Here is a 21,978-nt window from a genome sequence, read left to right as displayed (position 1 = left end):
TTTAATCTGTGATGGAGAAAGAAAATCTTACAATGCTGTTGCTAAGTTTGTTTATTTGTTTAAAGACTTCTGTCCAATTGTACAGAAAATCTGTGGTTACGTTTCTTATCTTTTGGATAAGCTTATTTTTACAAAAATCCTGAATCTGAAGCCAAATTTGACCCACCTATGTCCCTTTAAGAAAGATTATGGCAGAGTTCTTTGTTCCCACATGACATTTATGTAATGCTACATGTGTGTTCAGCAGGAATCTGCAATTGGCGCTTAACTCTACTTCCCTTTTTATGGCACTGCTATGGTATGTGCTGATGCTCTTACTGCTTCTAAGACCTTAAAAATCCCCTCTGCAAATTGTCAGCAGAAGTACCTTTCTGAACTGTTAGTGTGATGGAGAGAGGCAGGCTGTTTTCTAGCCAGAGACCACGTAGGTAGGGTACAGCATTACTTATTCCAAAGATCACCAGCTAACGAACGTTTTCTGATGGCAGAATGACTGCATATATTTATAAATTTTAAACACACATGCACACTTATATTTATACATGTCATTTTGTTCCTGTATGTGGCATTGCCTTTTATGCTGATAAATGCAATTGAACTGCTTAAAAACCCAACAACATTTCAATGGAACTGTAACCACTCAGGAGAAAGTTGTGTATGTCAACTCCATAAAAAAATCTAGTCAGTGCATAGCACTGCTCTTTCCCCTCACCCTCCCCCATAAGCAAAATGTCAGTATACATAGAGAATGAACAAAAACAATGAAAATATTATTGTGCTATTATATAAAGTTGATGGTGCCTGAACTGCATGTTCAGATCTACTCATTCTATCTCAAAATAAGTATAGCAGAAAAGAAAGGGGTTCACAGATAGGCAAGAACATAATTAGAGACAGAGAGATCTGAGCTGGAGCAGAAGTTGAAGGTTTGGGACTGCTGAGTTTAGAGAGGAGATGTATGGGTAGGGATACAAGAGTGGTATATAAAATGACAATTGCAATATGGAAGGTAGATCAGGTGCTTCTGTTTACTTTCTCATAATAAAATACAATGAGACACTTAGCAAAAAAAATAATCGAAGAATTAAAATGGATTAAAATGCTTTAAAAAAATACATGGCATAATTAGCATAGAACTATTTTAGCTCATCTTCTTACCAATAAAATCAACTGATTTGTCTAACCAAGGCAAAATTTTCTCACAGAAGCTGTCATTCACAGGAACTCTCAAGAAATGAGACTCTGGGATAAAGTCAGGTTTTGGACAGGTATTGCTTGCGTTTAATACATAACCAATAGCATTCTGCTGCATCAGCTCCTATAAGAGACAAAGATCAAGGGTGAAAAAAATACAGCCCTATCTCTGGCAAGTAAAAAAATTAAGCATATAAAAGTAATCCTGAGCCTAGTTTGAGTGTTACTTAACTGGAAGCTAGATAAGAATTCCTATTTGCATAATTCTAACTATATGTTAGACATAAGAATGGCCATACTGGGTCAGACCAAAGGTCCATCTAGCCTAGTCTCCTGTATTCCAACAGTGGCCAATGCCAGGTGCCCCAGAGGGATTGAGCAGAACAGACAGACAATCAAGTGATCCATCTCCTGTTGCCCTTCCCAGCTTCTGGAAAAACTTCTGTGTTGGATTATCTTGCTAAAAACGATCTGATCAAGACACACTTAAATGGATGGAATGATTACATACTCATAAGGGGAGACTTAAAAAAGAAGGAGAGGGGAAACCCCTCCACTATTCTAAAGTGTAAAGTGTTGTTAATAGGAGAGGTGGAATTCGCTGCCATTTTTGTTAAAACATATGTTTGTTTGGTGGCAACAGAACTGGCACTCCCAGCATGTCCAGTATTAACCGGCTTACTTACCATATATGTAGTTCTGGGTTACCTGTCACAGAATAAAGTTACCCTCTCAGTGAGGGCATAAAAGAGGGGTCAATGAAAAATGTGAAATGAATCTGATAGCTCCCATACTGCTAATACAATAGAAGAATGATCCCTAAAATGTATGTAACTTATTAGCAATTCTAATTTTTTGTTGTTGCAATCAATATTCTCTGCATTTTTGCACGTATAATGGCTAAAACTATGTTTATGTCATAGAGGTTGTGGAAGTCATGGAATCTGTGATTTCTAGAGATCTCCGTGTGCATCAGCCCCAGGAGCTGGCAACCAGCAGGGTCCTGACAGAGTTACAGTGACAGGGGGCCCCCTGCAAGGTTCCAGCGACAGGTGACAGACTCCTGAGATGGCCCTCCTTGGGGCTCAGCCACAGGCAACAGCCTCGTGCAGTGGGAGGGGGACACCTTGAGTAAGCGGCTGGGGGTGTCTCATTTTCTCTTTGGGAAATATGGTGACCCTGCAGCTCCCAGCCACTGTGATGGAGGGGGCCCCCCTGCAGCTTCCAGCTGCCTCAGGCAGAGGGGGAACCCCATAGCTCCCAGCCACCCAGATGGCAGGAGAAACCATGGAGCTGCAGCAGGAAAAGTCACAGACAGGTCACGGCTTCAGTGAATTTGTTTATTGACTGTGACCTGTCCATGACTAACAAAAAACAACCATGACAAAATCTTAGCCTTAATAATGGCAACTGAAAACATCCCTGCTAGAACTAACACTTTCATCACCAAATAATAAGTTAACACCTCCTCAGTTGGCTAGGATATCCCTGGCTTCTGAGAGTTGTATGAAGGTAGGTTCTGCATACAAATCAGTCTACCCTGGTTAGTGAAGAGCTAAAGGTCCCAATCTGGAATATATTTTCCCAACATCTATCAGAATCGGGGCTTTTTCATCCCAGCTTCCTGGCTCTGCCACATACTTCTTTTGTGAGCTTGGGCAAGTCACATCTAGATCCACAAAAGGGACTTACACTCCCAAGTCCAACATTTAGGCAGCACTGAGATCCTCAAATCTCCCATTCAGCTGCTGCCTAATCCTATAGGCACTTGAAGTCCCCATGCACCTAAGTTTCTGCAGGTGGCCTGTGCAAACCTACCTAAATCCTGATGCTGCTGAGCTGCTTGGTGCTCTAGCTCATGACCAAACTCCAGGGGATTTCAAAAATAGGCGGTCTCCACCTGTCTCACCTGCAGGGCCCAATCAGACATGCTCTGAGCCTGCCTACCAACTGGAATGGGCCCTAAACCAAAGACATCTGACACATGACCAGATCTGGGGAGAGGTTAGGGGGGCGGGGGTAGGGTCAGAGAGAGAAAGTAAGTAAGTGTGTGTGTGTGTGTGTGTGTGTGTGTGTGTGTGTGTGTGTGTGTGTGTGTGTGTGTGTGTGTGTGTGTGTGTGTGTGTGTGTGTGTGTGTGTGTGAGTGAGAGAGAGAGATGTGCTTACCTTATTCCAACAGAACTGTCGAGAGGCTAGAGGTAAAAAGGAGTGTGAGCTAAAGAGGAAGTCTTCCCCCATTTTGACTTGCTGTACTCAGTGAGTAAAATTCAGCCTAAAACATGAGTTGTAAGTGTGGCTTCGGGACTTGTGCAAGCTCTCTGCTGCGGGCTGAATATTCTCCGAAGAACAATGATAAGCAGCACGCTTAAAAAGCACATTCAAACCCTTCCAGCTGGGATTTTCAAAAGGAGCCAAGGGGAATGAGGCACGGAGTTTCTACTGAAATTCAGGTCTAGGCACACACCTCCTTAAGAGCCCTCTGTTTGGGAAAATGCAATAGTGGAGAGAGAGAGTGTGTGTGTGTAATTAATTGCTGCACAGCTTTATATGTGTTTAAAAATAATTGATACAGCTGTCACATTAAGGCTGGGATTTACATGTAAGCACATCCAGTAAGAAAAATGATGGTCTAGCAATTTAAATATTTTTAAAATGTACAGTTTACAGAAATTAGTGCCCCCACCCCTCCATTACTGTATCTTCCCAAACAGCTGGCTCTTAAGATGTCTGCAGACTTGATCTTTTGTCCATTAAATTAATTTCTCCCTTTTCCTGTTTGCATACCCAGTTCTATTTTTAAGAGAGAAATCAGTTTGGCAGTAGTAAACTTGTAGGTTTGTGTGTTTGTATTTTTTGGCACACTAGAAGGATATAACTTCTTAGGGATTAAACAGAACACAAAACACATACTTGGCAAGTTGCACACTTTAACTATTGTTCATACAATCCTCTTTACTACTATATTTGAGAATCTTGTATAGCCAGGGACCTAGAGAAACGTGAGGAATACAGCACAATTTTTCCAACAGGGATCATTTATCAATGTTTCCTCCACGAGAGTCAATAAACAGTTTGCTTAAAAGACACACAGAGAAGACATTTGTCCTCTGAAGAGTTACTGTGCCAAATCTGGAAGTTAATTCAGTCATTCCAACATGAAACAGGCATTTTAGTCCTGATGTGAGTGCCAAGCTCAACGTTACCCTAACCAGGGAGTTGGGAATGGGGTCTGGTGAGGGTGGGCATGCGCGTGATATTTTTAAGTTTGAGTCAAGGTTGCTTGACTCCCATCAATGCAAATACTAAGAGAAAAAAAAACCACCACCAAATTCAGATTACTAAGAATAATACAGATCACCAACTCATGTAAGTTCTCCTAAATGTTACAGGAATGCGGCTGCCATTTGCAGTTTAACAGTGTACCTCACTTACTTTCACATGCCTGTACACAATCACACACAGAACCACATTCAATGTAATTTACAAAAGCCACACGGGGGGAATGGCCGGGGGGAGAATGAATTTATCGCTAACAACCATTGCTGGAGTTTGAGACTGTTTGTTCAGGATGAGGGAAGAGACATACAAGCTGTGAAAGGGGAACTGCTGAGTGAATGTAGACGGGGTGTTGAATGGCTTCTCTCTTAGCTTTTCATATGGTGCTGGTGGGCCACTCACTCTAAGAACCTCAACTCAAACTTAAAGATTTTTGGTGAGGAACTGATTGTGTAAATTGGAATGGAGAGGATGGCATAAACCAGCGCATTCCAAGCCTATGTGTATTTGAGTTAAAAAAAAAAAAAGTTGGTGCTCATCTTTGGGACTAGGCCTCAAGAAAGAAGTTACGATTCCTTGTGTTTGGGATATCAATCATTCACTGAGCTGCAGACTATAATGTAATAACCAGAATAGTGACTTCACTGTAAGGCACCCAAGAGGAAGAAATGAATTATGATGGGAGGAAGATCCAGAAATTCTAATATTAACAACTACGTGAAAAGGAGGTAAATGCTCTTTTATCGAGTTATTTACATTGTGTGTCTTGTTTAATCTTAAAATAAATGACTACCCTAAAATGCCATATTTTTCCAGGACAAAAAAGCCAGGTCTAGGAAAACAAAATAGTTCTGTAAGGAGCAAAGCAAAAGGTTTTACAGTTACTTATATAAAATGTGCTTATGAAATATACACAAGCCTGAGCAACTCTTGCTTACACCTGCAAACACGGACTTGTACGTGATATGCCACTCTTTGAAAGGGACACAGACAGGTAAGCATATGCCCAAAATGTAGGTTGTGTCCTTACACAAAATTTTAAGATTAACAAAAACAGAGTGTGTTTGGATCTAAATACCCCCCTTGTAACATTTTTGCAAATACTCAACTTTGTCTTAAATGTTTTGAGACCCAGAAAGTGGAACTGACTAGTCAATTTTCATTATCCATAAATACAGAAAGTTAATAGTAGAGAGGGTTAATATGAGCCTGACTTTACAAATGTTTATACCCAACTTTGCTTGCATGCCCAGTCTGACAGATTTCGATGGGTCTATTCATACGAATAAAAGATAAATGCCTAAATATTTCCAGTGCCAGGCCTCAAGTACTAAATTCATAATGGGTACACGAGAAGCATTTCTGAACTTTGTACCTATTTTTAATTTAAACCCTAAAAAGCTATCCAATATAAAATCCTAAAATAGAAATAGGTGTTCTCTTAAAATATTTGTTTAAAAAAAACTGTAACGTCAAAGTGAACATGTAAAGAATCCCTGGGACTTTGTAAAGAAGTTTCAATTTTTGTTAGTCATAAAAATTTGCAACCACACATTTCTGCATGCCTTTCCTTTACATAAGTGATACTATTTATCAACTATACATATGAATCAGAAACATTGTGAATATTGTTTTAATTGGTCTAGGTTGGGGATTACTGGTAACTTCAGATTGAAGGTACAAAAAACTTCTGCAACAGGATAAAATGTTTAGTTTCTCCCAGGAGTCTCACATAAGACTGCAGAGGACAACACTCAGCAAGCTTGCCAAGTGATGTGTCAGAGACTCCTCCAGCCCCATAAACTAGACTGAATCATCTACAGGCTCCAATATCCACAGCTGAATCTTATGGCAGATTTATAATTCATTTTGCAGAATATTTTGTATAAGTTTCAGTGATGTGGAGATCAGCTGGTCTGGTTGGGATTGCTCACAACACAGACAGACAATCGATGATCAGAGAGCACTTAGAAGGCAAAAGCAGAGACAATAGAGACCTGTGAATTTTATAGAATTTGGGATTTCCCTGCAGAACTGCCTATATATTTTCCTGCACTTTCCACAATTTAAAAACATGAACAAGGAGCCTATCTTCTCATCCTAATAAGGGCCTTGTCTTGTAACCTGAAGCAGCGGAGACAGAAGCCGAACTGTCAGTCGGGGGCATGCAATCCTAATGGCTGCCTCAGAGAAAGTTCTTCTGCCATTGTCACTAAGTTTGGTTCCCTTCCTTCCTTCCAGCAGCGAGTCCTCCCTTTCATCCCTTTAGAACATTTTTTTAAATGACCCATCTCTTCTAGATTGCTCTCCTTTTAAGCACACTCTCAACAGTCATATCCTGGCGCTAGTGAAAGGCTGTGAAAGTGGGACTTTCATCTAGGCAATCAAGCATTGGAGGTTCTTATCACGGTGAGCCCTCTTCCAACTTGTTTTCTGAAAAACATAGTACCTCACATATCCATCACTGCTGGTACTAGCAGACTGCCAGAAAACCGAGGTGCTCAGGAAAGCTAAATGAAGAAGGCTGTTGGCATCTCCCACCAAAGAGAAGGAAAGTCTCTTTCTGCTGCTAAATCACCTGGGAAGGTGTCAATGGGATTCCAGATGCAGAGATCTTCCTTTTGCTCTCTCAGCTACATAGAGAAGGCAGAAAAGGCTACAGATATTCAAGGTGAAAGCCTTGGTCCAGACTTGCCCAAAGAGGCAAGTCACCAGGACAATAAGCAGAGGGCCATCAATACCCTTTAAACTACCTACTTTCTGCAGGGTAAGCCCCATCAGAGATGTCTAGCTCACAATAGGAGTCTTCCGCCTTTTGTTCAGAGAGAGGGGGAGGAAGGACAATGTATGATAGACAAATAGGTCTGAGACCATAAGATGCTGCTTTGCCATGGAACTGATAAGAAACCCAAAAGACAGTTCCTAGTTTTTGCTAGAACTTCTAGCAAACTGATAAATGAAGAAATTAATAATCTATCCAGGACAGGAACAGAACCACCAATTCGGGGGAGAGAGATTTATTCCACCTTTTATGTGGCTCTCCAAAGGAAATGTAAAGTGGATAGTGATTATAGACCTGAATTCCCTCAACAGATAGATGAAGAAATGCAGGATTTGATGGAATTCTAGGGTCCCACTTTAGCTCTAGTCATGGACAACTGTAGGACTTTTATCAATCTAATGGCCACATACCTTTACATCAAGATCAGAAATTCTCATGGCATGTTCCCCTGCTTCTGCTGAACCAAAAAACAAAAAAACAAAAGAGACAGACAGACAGACAGACACACACACACACTTAGGGCTCTCACAGACAACCCCTCCACTCTGAAAGGATTCACTCCCCTTATCCCACACCCATTTCTCAACAAAGTTAACCCAAGCTTTGTCCTTGAAGATTACACATACAATAATTGTGCAAGTACTTCCTCCCTTTACAGGCATTAATTTCTTTTAAGTGTGGAGAGGAGCTTCTTTTTCCCCCCATCAGGATTATTCACTGGCTAGGGCCACTATGGACATAACAAATAGCAAAACCTTTAGTGTCTCAGAACCAGATGGATAACATGAAAGCAAGAGTTCTGTCCCTCATCCTGAATGCAGGGATCTTGATCAGGAATCTGGTGGGGCTGCTGAGCAGGACTTTGTCATGTCTGGACATAACACTCCTTGGGGATCATTGTGTATTTAAAATAATCAGAATAGAAAATAAAGCCTCTTGGAGAAGTTCCATGGGTTTGTGGCAAGGCAAAAAAGAAAAAATCTTTGATTTGCACTGTCCTTGGACCACTAAGAATATACACGCTAAGAAAAAATGATAAATTACTCAGACATCCACCAAAAACAAGTTGGGTCTAAACTGCTGGCTTGTGCACAGTAAAATATGTGCAAGTTTTAAAAGAAATATCTCAAGTGAATATAATCACCATGGTCTATCTTCCATACTGGCTGCTTTCTTTATGTGCTGTGGAAACAAGTAACTAGTAAATTGCCTATACTCCTAGGACTCCATTAAAATAATGGATCTAAAAAGCCATGAACAATACCTTATTAAAAACAGACTGGAAAGCAGAGAGAAACAGAAGGAACTGGAAAGAATCTAATTATGGTAAAGGGATCTGAATGTGATAGAATTACAGGCCTGTTAAGACTGGAACAATAAATGTTTTCACACACAAGTTTTTACATGCATACGAAACTGGACATGCCCTACTTGGGTGAAGAGGTAACCTGGTAGGGACCAGGAAAACACCACTTTTGTGGATCTTAGATAGTTCTCACAGCTCAGTATTTAAACACCTTGTAAATACCAGCTGTCAAATGGGAATAAACTGGAATTTTGAGAAAGAGGGAAGGTTTTGTCCCCCCTTCATTTCAACATAAAACAAAAGTTATTACCCGGTGAGGTGACATGAGGGCTGAAGCATGAGCCAGGAATGTAGATAGTTCATGTATGCACATAAGGCAATAGAAATTAGATACTGAGGAAGCTTTTAGATAAATCATGAGCCTGGCCCCCTGCAAGAACTTTTAGTTCCCCCACAGAACGTGTAATTGGCTATTTTAAAACCACTGCAGAGCTGCTGATTTTAGGAAAGCAGCCAAGGAACAGCAATCTATTAAACTTATTTATACTTGTGATCAGTGTTTTACCACAATTACAGTGCTATAGTACGGATGAATTTAAAAGGCCCAATGGACTGTCCAAGACTTTATATTTTATAAGGTGACTTTAAAGCAGGATATATGCAGTAATATCTCCTTACAAGATGCCCGGTGTTTCAAACAGATTTTTCCTAGCACTTCTAGAAAATACATGAAACAACATGAAATAACACAATTTTTTTTTGTCCTGTACTTGCCATCAGTACACTTGTGTTCATGACTTGTATGTTTGCCAAAAGAACTAGCTGGAGCCACACATGAAGCTAGTTCAACTTCTGCAGTGACAGATGATTAATTTCCTATTAGCTGGTAGATTACTGAAATAGGTATCACATAGCTGATTGAGGTTAAGCCACACAAGTCTGCCAATTGCATTTACGCAAGGTGTTTTGCAGTTGTACTCCTGTAACATCACAATGCACTCACAAGATGCAATTATTTCAGAAAGTGTGATCTGTATATTTTTTGTTTTGTTTTTAAGCAACTCTTTTCACTCCTGAAAACTACACATCCGTGGCCGTAAATAATCATTTCAAAGTACCCACCTTGTTGAGGACATCTCGCTGGCAACCAAGGTAAAGATGAGGCAGGATTCTGGTTGGACCAATGTTGGAGACAGGTAAGCAAGGTTGAGAAATACAAGTAGGGACTAGAACAGATTTTCCTTCACAGAGGCCAGGGAAACAGCTGGAGAATTCAGCAAACCCACCTAAGAAAAGCAAAAACCTGAGTTTCAGTTCAGTGGGGAAAGTGCAAGTCAAAGTATTTTAGTGTGCCCCACTATCAATTCTCAACACACACAAATAATCTGGGGTTGAGGAGCAGTGATGGGATGCAGCTGGAAAACCCTAGAGAAGCAAGATGATAGAGCTGCATGTGTGTCTTTGCTACAGCTGCTGTGACTGCCAAGTCCAGTATATAATCCAGCACAGAGTCTTGCCTCATATACCCACCACCAAGATCTAAAAGAATTCTGAAATGTTTCTTCTCTTCATTACCTCAAAAACTTAAGGTACCTCTCAATTCTCAACATTTACTTGTGGAATGGAGACAACAAAAAATAGCTCCCCAAAAGATATCCGATCACCTAGAATTAGCAATGACGTTGTCCCTTTCCCCTTGAGCCAAGGCTTTAATAATTCACTGCAATCGCTGTCACAGCAATGGAAAGGAGAAGGATGGGTCATCGGTACAGGGTTTTTAAAGGTGTTAAAATGCATGGTTAGCGGAATGAACACTGACGGCAGAATTTTTCCATTATCCTAGCCTTGTGCCCCAACAAAAAAAATTCAGCCTGTCTCCCTGTAGACCTCACATTTCAAAGCTGCAAGAAGTAGAAACTTCAGTCTTTTTTTTTTTTTTTAAATAAGGGAAGAAAGTAAAAATCTAGATTCTGGGATTCCCTTGGCAGATGGTCAGTAAAAGTAACAAGAATCTTGACTAACTGGTCCCTCATTCATTCTGGTTAATGCTTTAGATTCTCTTCACATTATGGTTGCCCTAGTATTTTTATTAAAGTTTTTCCCTCGTTGCATTATCACATATGTAGACTGGCTGCTAGTGTTTTAACCACAGCATTGTTTAAGTCTGCTCAAAGAAGGTCTAACGGACACTAGGACTACAACCCCAGTGGTTAACACTGACCTGTCTACACTAGCATTCCCACCATTCATGTAGCTCTGCTGGTAGGAAATATGAAGATAAATGCTAGTGCAGACAAGGTTAAGACTGTTAGCCACAAACAAGTAAGCATAGTTCAAGATCTTGTCCCACTGGCATCAATGAGAGCCTGTGATGGGGTATGTAGACGCCACGCTAACTAAGAGAGGGTTAAGGAGTGCCTGTGGGCCCAATCAGCCCCACCCTGTTACATGTGTGAAGTGCCAAGCCTGAAGGGAGGAGTTAAAAGAGGAAGAGCCCCGCCCAGTAGAAGCTGACTGGGAGAGGACCTTTCGGCTAGCTTCACGAAGCAAGACCCAGCTGGGGCCAGAGCCAAACTAGAACCTCTAAAGTCTCGGAGCCTCCTCAGGGCAGGCAGCCCTGTTGCAGGACCGTTATGTTCCTTTTATTCCCCTGACCTAGTTTGGTTCCCATTTTGGGGGTGGATCTGCAGGAGAGAGTCAGCCTAGGAACAGGCTGTGAGAAGAGCCTTGCTGTGGCGTATGGTCAGAAGCAGCCGAGGGATACAGAAGAGAGAGTCTGAAGAAACAGTCTTTATCTGTTTCCTGGTCTAGAATCCAGAGCAGAGTGTGGGCCTGGGCTCCCCTCTGGGCCCACCTAAGGCAGTGGTGCAAAGACCCGGGAGGCAGCTGCTGGAAGGTCCACAAAGCCTGAAGTTGAGCTGAAGCTCAAGGGCTGCCAAAGGAGAAGCCACTATGTCCTGCCCAGCCATGAGGTGGCGTGCCTGTGGCGAGTACACTCTTCCACAGAGCCACTGCCTTCAAAGGATGTGAGAGCCAATCCTTATTTCTTACTCTGTCTGCCTTTAATATGCCACATGCCTTTCAACGTCAGATGCAACATCTTAATGAATGTGTTTTTAGTTCCCTTCTGTTAAATACCTTCTATTATTTCTTCCCCACAACAGCAGAGACCAATCCAAACAGCAGCCATTATCCACACAAACACAGCCTCAATAAAAGTACAAATATTGACAGCTGTCACTAGGAAATGCAACAATTACAGTTCAGGCTTACTGATCCAAATAAATAGCATAGTATTAGGAACTCGAAACAACAACATCTATCTGTACTGTAACTGTAAGCTGCAATGTAGGAGTCAAACTAAAATTCCAGCCCAAAGACCTGGCATTGTCCATACTTTTGTTAGCTGGTGTGTGATATCAGAAATACTGAATCACGATACTGAAGTTTTACATAAAAATGTTCTAATAGTGAAAAAGTATCCCATCTTGTTTCAAGTATCTCTGGCTGTAAAGATTGGTTATGTTCCCTACTAGAGTACCTGCAGTCTGAAAACTAGCATGACCAAATATAAGCATCTTCCTATGCAAGAACAGAGCTTTAGTTAATGATACTACCTATTGTCTTGTTGTAAAGGTAACTGGAAAACTAACTTGGTGGACAGATGAGGACACAGAGCACAAATCCTGCCTTCGAAAGGTCACACATTCAAGCTTACCAGAAAAGAGGTAGAGAGAGAGAGGATGTGTGTGTGTGTGTGTGTGTGTGTGTGTGTGTGTGTGTGTGTCCGTGTCTGCCCTCCACTTTCATAACGTGTGCAGGGCTGGTGTTACCATGAGGCAAACTGAAGCTGCCAACTCAGGTACCAGACTGAACGGAGGGTGCCACTAGGCCCCAGAGTGTAGAAAATTGTGTCTGCTGCTGGTTCAGATGTATTCTCTCTCCTCTAGATGCACAGAGATGGTGGAGTGCTGTGCTGGAGGAAAGAGGGCACAAGAGACATAACAGGCAGACAGGAGAAAAGGTGAGAGGGAATAACAGAAAGCAGCAGGAGCTGCAGGGAAAGAGCGGAGGAGGAGCCTCTTATGTACCTCTCTAGCACCTCCAGGAGCCTGGACTGATTAACACCAGCTTCTCAGGGAGCTTCCTGTTTCCTGCTGCTTCCCTGAACCCACTTGAGGAGAACAGACAGTCAACTGAAGCAGTAGGAGCCAGTTAGGCCCTTCGGACGCTGATATCTTCCCTCACTCAGACCCTGCTACCAGCCTGCTTATTTGTCTCCTTCAACTGAGTGTTGAGAGCCACAATAGCTGGCACAGAACAGCAGTCATGAGTGAAAGAAGAAAAACACCCCTCTGGGGCAGCACTCAGAAAAAAGAAAGCAAGCAAAGGAAGCTTTTCTATCTAAGCAGGAAGGAGCTCTCCTGAGATACATAGGCACAAATGTTCACAGTGAGCCTTCCGGCCCCAGTGAGGATGTGAATGGTGAGGAGATGTCTGATCTTCCAGTTAGTCAGAGTGCAGGTGACCTGGCAGCTGCTGCAGCATCCATATCTCCATCTCAAATGAAAGAAAAGTGTAGATCAGAGAAGAGTGTGGTGGAAGCGCAAGAAACAGCTGCTGCTGAGTTTAGTTCCTTAAGTCTAGATGATCCAGGACTGGGGACCCACTTCAGCAGTAGTCCAATGGACTTCCTTGTACTGCATGGGCCACAGCAAGTGAAAAACTTCATGTTCCCCACAGACAATGAAAACAGAAGTTTCCAGCCAACACATTACTGGTGTGAAATCCCCAATGGTGACAAAGTAGAGAGGACGTGGCTTATGTACTCAAAAACCCAGAATGCTGCATACTGTTTTTGTTGCAAACTCTTCCAGTCTAATGTTCCGGCCACATTGGGTTCTACAGGAACAAAAGGACTGGAAAAATCTGGCATGCTATGAGAAGGCAGCAAATCACTAGAGAGCATTCCATAGGTGGAAAGAGCTTCAGATGAGACTAAGGTTAAAGGCCACCATAGATAATCAGCATCAAGAGAAGATTCATCAGAGTCTCTTTACTGGCAAAATGTTCTGAAAAGGCTCGTTTCCATTGTGAGAATGCTTGCTACCCAAACCCTAGCACTGCATGGCACTTCAGATCAGCTGTATGTGCCAAACAATGGAAAACTTCCTTAACGTTGTGGAGCTGATGTCTGAGAGTTTGATGCTGTCACCACTCAAGAAATGTACACACACCCACTACAGTAACTCCTCACTTAAAGTTGTCCCGGTTAACATTGTTTTGTTGCTGATCAATTAGGGAACATGCTCGTTTAAAGTTGTCCAATGCTCCCTTCTAATGTCATTTGGCAGCTGCCTGCTTTGTCTACTGCTTGCAGGAAGAGCAGCCCGTTGCAGCTAGCTGGTGGGGGCTTGGAACCTGGGTGGACAAGCAGCCCCCCTAAGTTCCCTATGCCTGCAGTTCAGCTGTGTCCCTCCCCCTACTGCCATGTGCAGCTCCTGCCCTCTGCCTTGGAGCTGCTCCCCGAGCTGTGCCGGGTAGGTTGGGGGGAGGAAAAGAAGAGGGGGGTAATAGGGTGTCCCCCTCCCCTCTGCTCCTGCACCCCGCTTCCCCATTTTCCATAGAGCAGGGGGGACACACCAGAGCTGTGGTCTCAGCAAGCTAATCTAATTAACAAGGCAGTGTACTTAAGGGAAATGCGAATCTCTCCCTCCATTCCTGCTGCCTTGCAGAGTGAGAGAGTTAACCCTTGAGAGCTCAGCCAATTGCTAGTTCATAGAATCATAGATTATTAGGGTTGCAAGCGACCTCAGGAGATCATCTAGTCCAACCCCCTGCTCAAGGCAGGCCCAATCCCCAAATTCCTAAATGGCCCCCTCAGGGACTGAACTCACAACCGTGGGTTTAGCATGCCAATGCTCAAACCACTGACCCTCCCTCCCTTTAGCAGGAAGGGAAATATCCCGCCCTCTTACGACTCCACCTCAACCAAGCTTCACAATCATCATCACTGTGTACCAGTATTAAATTGTTTGTTTAAAAGTGTGTGTGTGTTTGTTTTACATACATATAGTCTTTTGTCTGGTGAAAAAAATTTCCCTGGAACCTAACCCCCTCATTTACATTAATTCTTATGGGGAAATTGGATTCGCTTAACATCGTTTCACTTAAAGTTCCATTTTTCAGGAACATAACTACAACATTAAGTGAGGAGTTACTGTACTTTGGAAAAACAATTCAAAATGAGATCACAGAGTTACTGGCAACAAAAGTTAAACAGAACATTGTGGCAGATCTGAAGTCAGCAAGATATTACTCTTATTCTGGACTGCACATTTGACATCAGCCATACGGAACAAATGACTTTAATGGTGCATTTTGTAACAACAACAACAGAACCTAGCAAAAATGTCCAGGCAATGTAACTGTCATGGAGCATTTTCTAATATTTATTGACATTGATGATACTACAGGAGCTGGTATGACAAACGTGCTTCTGAAAAAGCTGAAAGATACAGGAATTGCGATAGCTGACATGAGAGGTCAGGGCTAAGATAATGGTGCCAACATGAAAGGAAAGAACAGAGGAGTGCAGACACGGATCAGAGAGTTAAACCCTCGAGCTTTTTTTGTCCCATGCAGTTCTCATGCATTGAACTTGGTGGTCAGTGATGCAGCATCAGTTTCTAGTGAGGCTGCTGAATTATTGGGACAAATTGCGTCCCAACCGAACATCGATCGCGGCGTGGGACAAATGCCTAAAAATCAGGACAGTCCCAATTTTATTGGGACATCTGGTCACCCTATTCAAAGCATCTATGTATTTTTCTATGCATCAACTCATCTATGGCAAATTTTGAAGCAACATCTGCAAACATCTTCTTTGACACTGAAACCACTGTGTGCCACATGATGGGAAAGTCGAATGGAGGCGATAAAACCTATCAAATACCAAACTGGGAAGATAGATGATGCTATAGTTGCCATTATGGAGGATAATGCAATTACAGGAACTGTTCGTGGGAGAACAGTGGCAGAGGGAAATGAATCACCAGAAACATACATAACTTCTAGTTTCTGTGTGGCTTAGTGTTGTGGCATGACATACTGTTTGAAATAAATGTTGTAAGCAAGAGACTCCAAGCTGTTGATCTTGATATATCTGGAGCAATGGAACGACTGGACAAAGCAAAGTCATACCTACAGTCTTAGCGGTCATATGAGGGTGCGATGGGTTGCATCACAGAAACCCCCCTGGGAGCTGCCACCCGATGTGCCAACACTACTTCTATCCCTGTTTTCCCTGCCAGCTCAGGACTTCAGCATCCTGTCTTGCTGAGCCAGACACTCCCATCTGCTCCAACAAAGACCCAGGGTCTGCCCCAAAGCTGCAGGTTTACCTGAAAACAGCTCACAGAAGTGTGCTTGTCTTTAGCACTCAGATGCCCAATTCCCAATGAGGTCTAAACCCAAATAAATCCATTTTACCTTGTATAAAACTTATACAGAGTAAACTCAAATTGTTCACCCTCTATAACACTGATAGGGAGATATGCACAGTTGTTTGCTCCCCCAGGTATTATTAATTAACTCAGAGTATGTATTAAGTAAAAAGTGTTATTTAATACAGAAAGTAGAATTTAAGTGGTTCCAAGTAGTAATAGAACAAAACTAAGTCACCAAGCAAAATAAAATAAAATGCGCAAATCTATGTCTAATCAAACTAAATACAGATAGGATCCTCACCAGTTCCAGAATGCTCCCTTTTACAGGCTAATCTCCCTTTAGCCTGGGTCCAGCACTCACTCACACCCCCTGTAGTTACTCTCCTTTGTTCTAGTTTCCTTCAAGTATCCTCCGGGGGTGGAGAGGCTCCTTCTTTAGCTAGCTGAAGACAAAATGGAGGGGTCTCCCAGGGGTTTAAATAAATAGACTCTCTCTTTTGGGTGGAGACCCCCTCCTGACCCTGTGTAGAATCCAGTCACAAAATGGAGATTTGGAATCACATGGGCAAGTCAAATGTCCATGCATGACTCAGGACTTGCAGGTAGTAACCATTACCCACATGCTACCTTGACCGTCCTCAGGAAGACTTCTTATGTGGATCGGAGTCTTCCAAGCTCTTTTGTCTGTAAGTACTTCCTGACTGAGCACCTAATTTGCACATTCCTTTCCCAAGAAGTGACCAAATGTTTTAACTAAGGCCACTTAGAAATCAAGCAATTATACAGCCAATGTTCATAACTTGGAACACACAAATGGTGTTCATAACTTGGAACACACAACTAGGATGAACATAACCAGTAGATCACAGCCTTTCCATAGATATGTTACACGGCATATGTAGCAAAACCCTATTCCAGTTATATCATACATACATTTATAAAGTCTTATGGGGTACACTGTTACAGAGGGATTTCAAAACTTTCTGAAGAGTGCACAGAAGTTGGCAGAGGAACTTCACACTGATGCTATTTTCCCACCCATTCAAGAATACAAGAGTCATGAAGAAGAATACATTTTGATTATGAAGACCGGGATAATCCCATAAGAGACCCCAAACAACAATTCAAAGTTGAATTCTTTAATGAGGTGCTAGATTGTGCAATACAGTCAGCTGAAGAACATTTCATGCAGCTCAAGGAACACAGTAGTATATTTGGGATGTTGTATGATATTCCAAAACTCCTCACTATACCTGAAGACGATCTACACCAGCAATGCAGGGCACTAGAGACAGTGTTAACACATGATGACATGCACGATATTGATGCAAGTGATTTAGGTGATGAACTGAAAGCCCTTTCAAGATACATTTCAGCAGGATCAATTCCAAAGGCTGTTCTGGAATATAAGTGCACAAATAAGATGACCACCCTCTTTCCAAATGCTTTTATTGCTCTGCGCATACTTCTAACACTTCCTGTAACAGTTGCCAGTGGAGAACGCAGCTTCTCCAAGCTGAAGTTAATAAAACACATCTATTCTCCACCATGACACAGGAGAGGCTGGTCAGCTTTGCAACCATCTCAACAGAGCATGAGCTAGCCCAGACTGTGGACTTTCAGCAGGAAGCAGTTCAAATCTTTGCCACCAAGAAGGCACAAAGCACCACTTTGATTTTTCAGATAAAAATGCCAGTGTTTACTATGCAGATAAGAAAAGTTAGATTTGCTGTTCAGGAGTTTGAAAGTTAAGTATTGTTCAAAAATTTTAAGTAAGGCATTTAAAGTTGTTAGGTCTCCTTTATTGGAGTGGGTAGCAGAGCAGTACCATGAGAGAACAGGAAGAAGGCAGAATTGAGACCTTTCTAAGTTTTGGCCCAAGCGAGGGGGTATGGGGGCATCATTTGAGCTCCCTGCCTCAGGTGCCAAAATGCTGTGCGCCAGCCCTGAACGTGTGCATCACCTTTCTGCCAAGGCAAACTTAATCTCCATAACTACTTCAATTGGAACTAGGCTACTGGCAAGATCAGATTTGCAGCACCCTGCTGTTTGTCTTAGGAAGAGAAAATGTGCTTTTCTTTTGGCACTCATTTCTAAACACCACCCATTCTCCACTACCACTCCAGCCCTTGCAAATAGTAAATCAATCACATGGTCATGTTGAAATTGTAGCAAGAAGATCTACAGGTCATTAACAAAGCTAGCAGTTTAATAAAGTTTCACTGAAGCTTTTGATAAACTTGACTGGGCCTAGGTCCTAACCTCCTAGGCAAGTTTTGGAAAACCTCAGTTCATCTTCTAAGGGTGCCTAAACCACAAGGGTAATCCTGTGTTTGAAATATCTGGCAAGCTATTCTTTGTAGCTCTAGCAATTAGGGCAACTGCCAAATGCACAAAGGACTGAAATTAGAGAGACTGAAAAAGTCAAGAAGAACTTTGAAATATTTGTTTTTAAATAGCATTATTGAGCCATTCAGGTTCTTCCATGCTTTATTGTTAAATTGGAATCAAACAACAAAACAAAACCTCTTATTTGTTTTAAAACTATCAGGGGGTGGGGGGGAAGGGTGGGAAGAGGGGAATTTCCTAAAAGTATAAACTGGGCGCCAACAAACAACAATCCCTCCAATAAGTGCAGAAATTTGAAGGTCTTTTTAAATGAAGGTTTTGAAAGATTACCTGTGCCCTGCAAATAAAAATATGGTAACACAGATGAGTTCACCTCATATCAATAAACTAAATGGAAATCTGTTTCTATTCATCAAAGCTAAATTGCCATTTCTTATTTATTGTAGGAAAAAATGATTGCCAGTTCCAAAGGAGTACTTAATGCCAAAGTGGCTTTTCACCGCAACCTATTTGCAGAGTAAGTATGGACAGACAGACAGATGCATAATGGATTTCATTTTTCAGCACCAAATTGCAAATAATTGCAAAAATATGATTCAGCCTTGGCAATTTTATTTTTTGGTTTGGAGAACGGCCTGGTCCTATAGAAGAAGATATTAGATGTCCCCCCCTCCCCCAAAAAAAGGGTCTGGTAAATGGATGTTGACATTAAGTCAGCTGGACTGTACCTATCTGAAAAAGTAATCCACTATAGTTGAACTTTTTGTTTTGCTCTGTAAACTTATTAACCGAGTTTGGAAAATACAGCTCTACAAGAAATTACAATTAGACATAACTGGCTAAACCTAAAATCAATTCATTAGGTAGCTTGTTAGAATGAACTGGATTCTCCTCAATGAGTTCACAGTTTTAAATAAGCATCAACATCCGTTCATTTTAGGCAGCGGTCGCAGCACTCAACAGATTGATGTACCACAGTGCATTCCAGTGCAGACTTGTTTAGTTCATTACTTGTGGCTATGATTCTCAAACTGAGTTTCTATGAAACTACATTAACGCTGCCAAAAGCCTTCAGTGGTTGAGCAGCCCAAAATGCTTGTGGGTGGCAGAAAACTCAGTTGCCTCCCCCCCCCCCAAAAATCTTTACTGTAAAGCCAGCTTGTCTTGCATACATGCCTCCACTTCCATTCACAGACTTCTGCCAAAATCCAGTCTCCTATTTAATTACCCTGTTGCTATGGATCTGAAAAGTGGTGGCTGCTCAACCTCCCTTTCATCAAAACACTCAAGATTCCCAATACAGTTTATATGTGTTATGATTGTTAAGGAATCCTAATACCAGAGGCATTTCAGCTCCCTTCCTAGCTAACTCGGGAAACAATATAGGGCCAAACCTACAAGGGATGAAAAGTTGTCACAAACTCCTTCAGGAGGAGTTATTTTCCTATTCAAATTCATCATCATCTTGGCACAAAGAGAGGCCTGTACCACATATCTTGACCACGGGGTACCCGAATGATGGGAAAATTGGCACTACTAATGGTCACAATTAGTTTGTAGGAGAAAACTGAGACGGATCCTTAAAACCACGTAGTTTAACATGCAAAGACTGAATAGGCATAGAGATACAACTACTCTCACAATCCTAGAATTGGTCCCTCGGAGTCAGAATTAAAAGGGAATTAAAACCAACAGTAAAAGGTTCTATAGCCATATAAATAAGAAGAAAACAAAGAAAGAAAAAGTGGGACCACTAAACACTGAGGATTAAATGGAGGTTAAAGATAATTTAGGCATGGCCCAATATCTAAATAAATACTTTGCCTCAGTCTTTAATAAGGCTAATGAGGATCTTAGGGATAATGGAAGGATGACAAATGGGAATGAGGATATGAAGGTAGATATTACCACATCCGAGGTAGAAGCCAAACTCGAATAGCTTAATGGGACAAAATTGGAGGGCCCAGATAATCTTCCGCCAAGAATATTAAAGGAACTGGCACATGAAATTACAAGCCCATTAGCAAGAATTTTTAATGAATCAGTAAACTCAGGGGCTGTACCGTACGACTGGAGAATTGCTAATATTTTCCCCCTTTCTTAAAAATAGGAACTAAGTGATCAGAGTAACTATAGGCCTGTTAGTTTGACATCTGTAGTATGTAAGGTCTTGGAAAAAATTTTGAAGGAGAAAGTAGTTAAGGACATTGAGGTCAATGATAATTGGGACAAAATACAACATGGTTTTACAAAAGTTACATCATGCCAAACCAACCTGATGTCCTTCTTTGAGAAGGTAACAGAATTTTTAGACAAAGGAAGCACAGTGGATCTAATTTACCTCGATTTCAGTAAGGCATTTGATATGGTTACACATGGGAAATTATTAGTTAAATTGGAAAAGATGGGGATCAATATGAAAACTGAAAGGTGGATAAGGAACTGGTTAAAGGGGAGACTACAACGGGTCGTACTGAAAGATGAACTGTCAGGCTGGAAGGAGGTTACTAGTGGAGTTCCTCAGGGATTAGCTTTGGGACCAATCTTATTTAACCTTTTTATTACTGACCTTGGCACAAAAAGCAGGAATGTGCTAATAAAGTTAGCAGATGACACAAAGCTGGGAGGTATTGCTAAGACAGAGAAGGACCGGGATATCATACAGGAAGATCTGGATGACCTTGTAAACTGGAGCAATAGTAATAGGATGAAACTTAATAGTGAAAAGTGCAAGGTCATGCATTTAGGGATTAATAACAAGAATTTTAGTTATAAATTGGAGACACATCAGTTGGAAGTAACAAGGGAGGAGAAGGACCTCGGAGTATTGGTTGATCACAGGATGACTATGAGCTGCCAATGTGATATGGCCATTAAAAAAGCTAATGCAGTTTTAGGATGCCTCAGGCGAGGTATTTCCAGCAAAGATAAGGAGGTGTTAGTACCGTTATATAAGGCACTGTTGAGACCTCATCTAGAATACTGTCTCCCATGTTTAAGAAGGATGAATTCTGGTCTCCCATGTTTAAGAAGGATGAATTCAAACTGGAACAGGTGCAGAGACGGGCTATTAGGATGATCCGAGGAATGGAAAACCTTTCACATGAAAGGAGACTCAAAGAGCTTGGCTTGTTTAGCCCAACCAAAAGAAGGTTGAGGGGGGATAGGATTGCTCTTTATAAATATATCAGAGGGATTAATATTAGGGAGGGAGAGGAATTACTTAAGCTTAGTACCAATGTGGACACAAGAACAAATAGCTATAAACTGGACACTAGGAAGTTTAAACTTGAAATTAGATGAAGGTTTCTAAGCATTACAGGAGTGAAGTTCTGGAACAGCCTTCCAAGGGGAGTAGTAGGGGCAAAAGACATATTTGGCTTTAAGACTAAGCGTGATAAGTTTATGGAGGAGATGGTATGGTGGGATAGCCTAATTTTGGCAACTAATCTTTGATTATCAGCAGGTAAGTATGCCCAGTGGTCTGTGATGTAATGTTAGATGGGTTGGGATCTGAATTACTAGAGAATTCTTTCCTGGGTGCTGGCTGGTGAGTCTTGCCCACATGCTCAGGGTTTAGCTGATCGCCATATTTGGGGTCAGGAAGGAATTTTCCTCCAGG

The 21,978-nt window shown here is 41.8% G+C and overlaps 1 protein-coding gene across 7 annotated transcripts in view; it reads right to left on the bottom strand.

Annotated features, from left to right (window-relative positions):
• Positions 1-21,978, bottom strand: part of DUSP16 (dual specificity phosphatase 16) — a 102,527-nt gene that overhangs the window by 10,079 nt on the left and 70,470 nt on the right. For all 7 annotated transcript variants that reach the window (XM_030539295.1, XM_030539271.1, XM_030539305.1 and 4 more), the window contains 2 exons: positions 9,682-9,845; positions 1,159-1,318 (listed from right to left, as the gene is read on the bottom strand). In XM_030539295.1, coding sequence (XP_030395155.1) covers positions 1,159-1,318; positions 9,682-9,845 — 324 coding nt within the window. The remainder of the gene's footprint in view (positions 1-1,158; positions 1,319-9,681; positions 9,846-21,978) is intronic.

This window comes from Gopherus evgoodei, chromosome 1 (genome assembly GCF_007399415.2).
Source record: "Gopherus evgoodei ecotype Sinaloan lineage chromosome 1, rGopEvg1_v1.p, whole genome shotgun sequence".
NCBI lineage: Eukaryota > Metazoa > Chordata > Testudines > Testudinidae > Gopherus > Gopherus evgoodei.
Note: the sequence above shows the minus strand (reverse complement) of the source record. Positions and strands in the feature narration are given on the sequence as shown.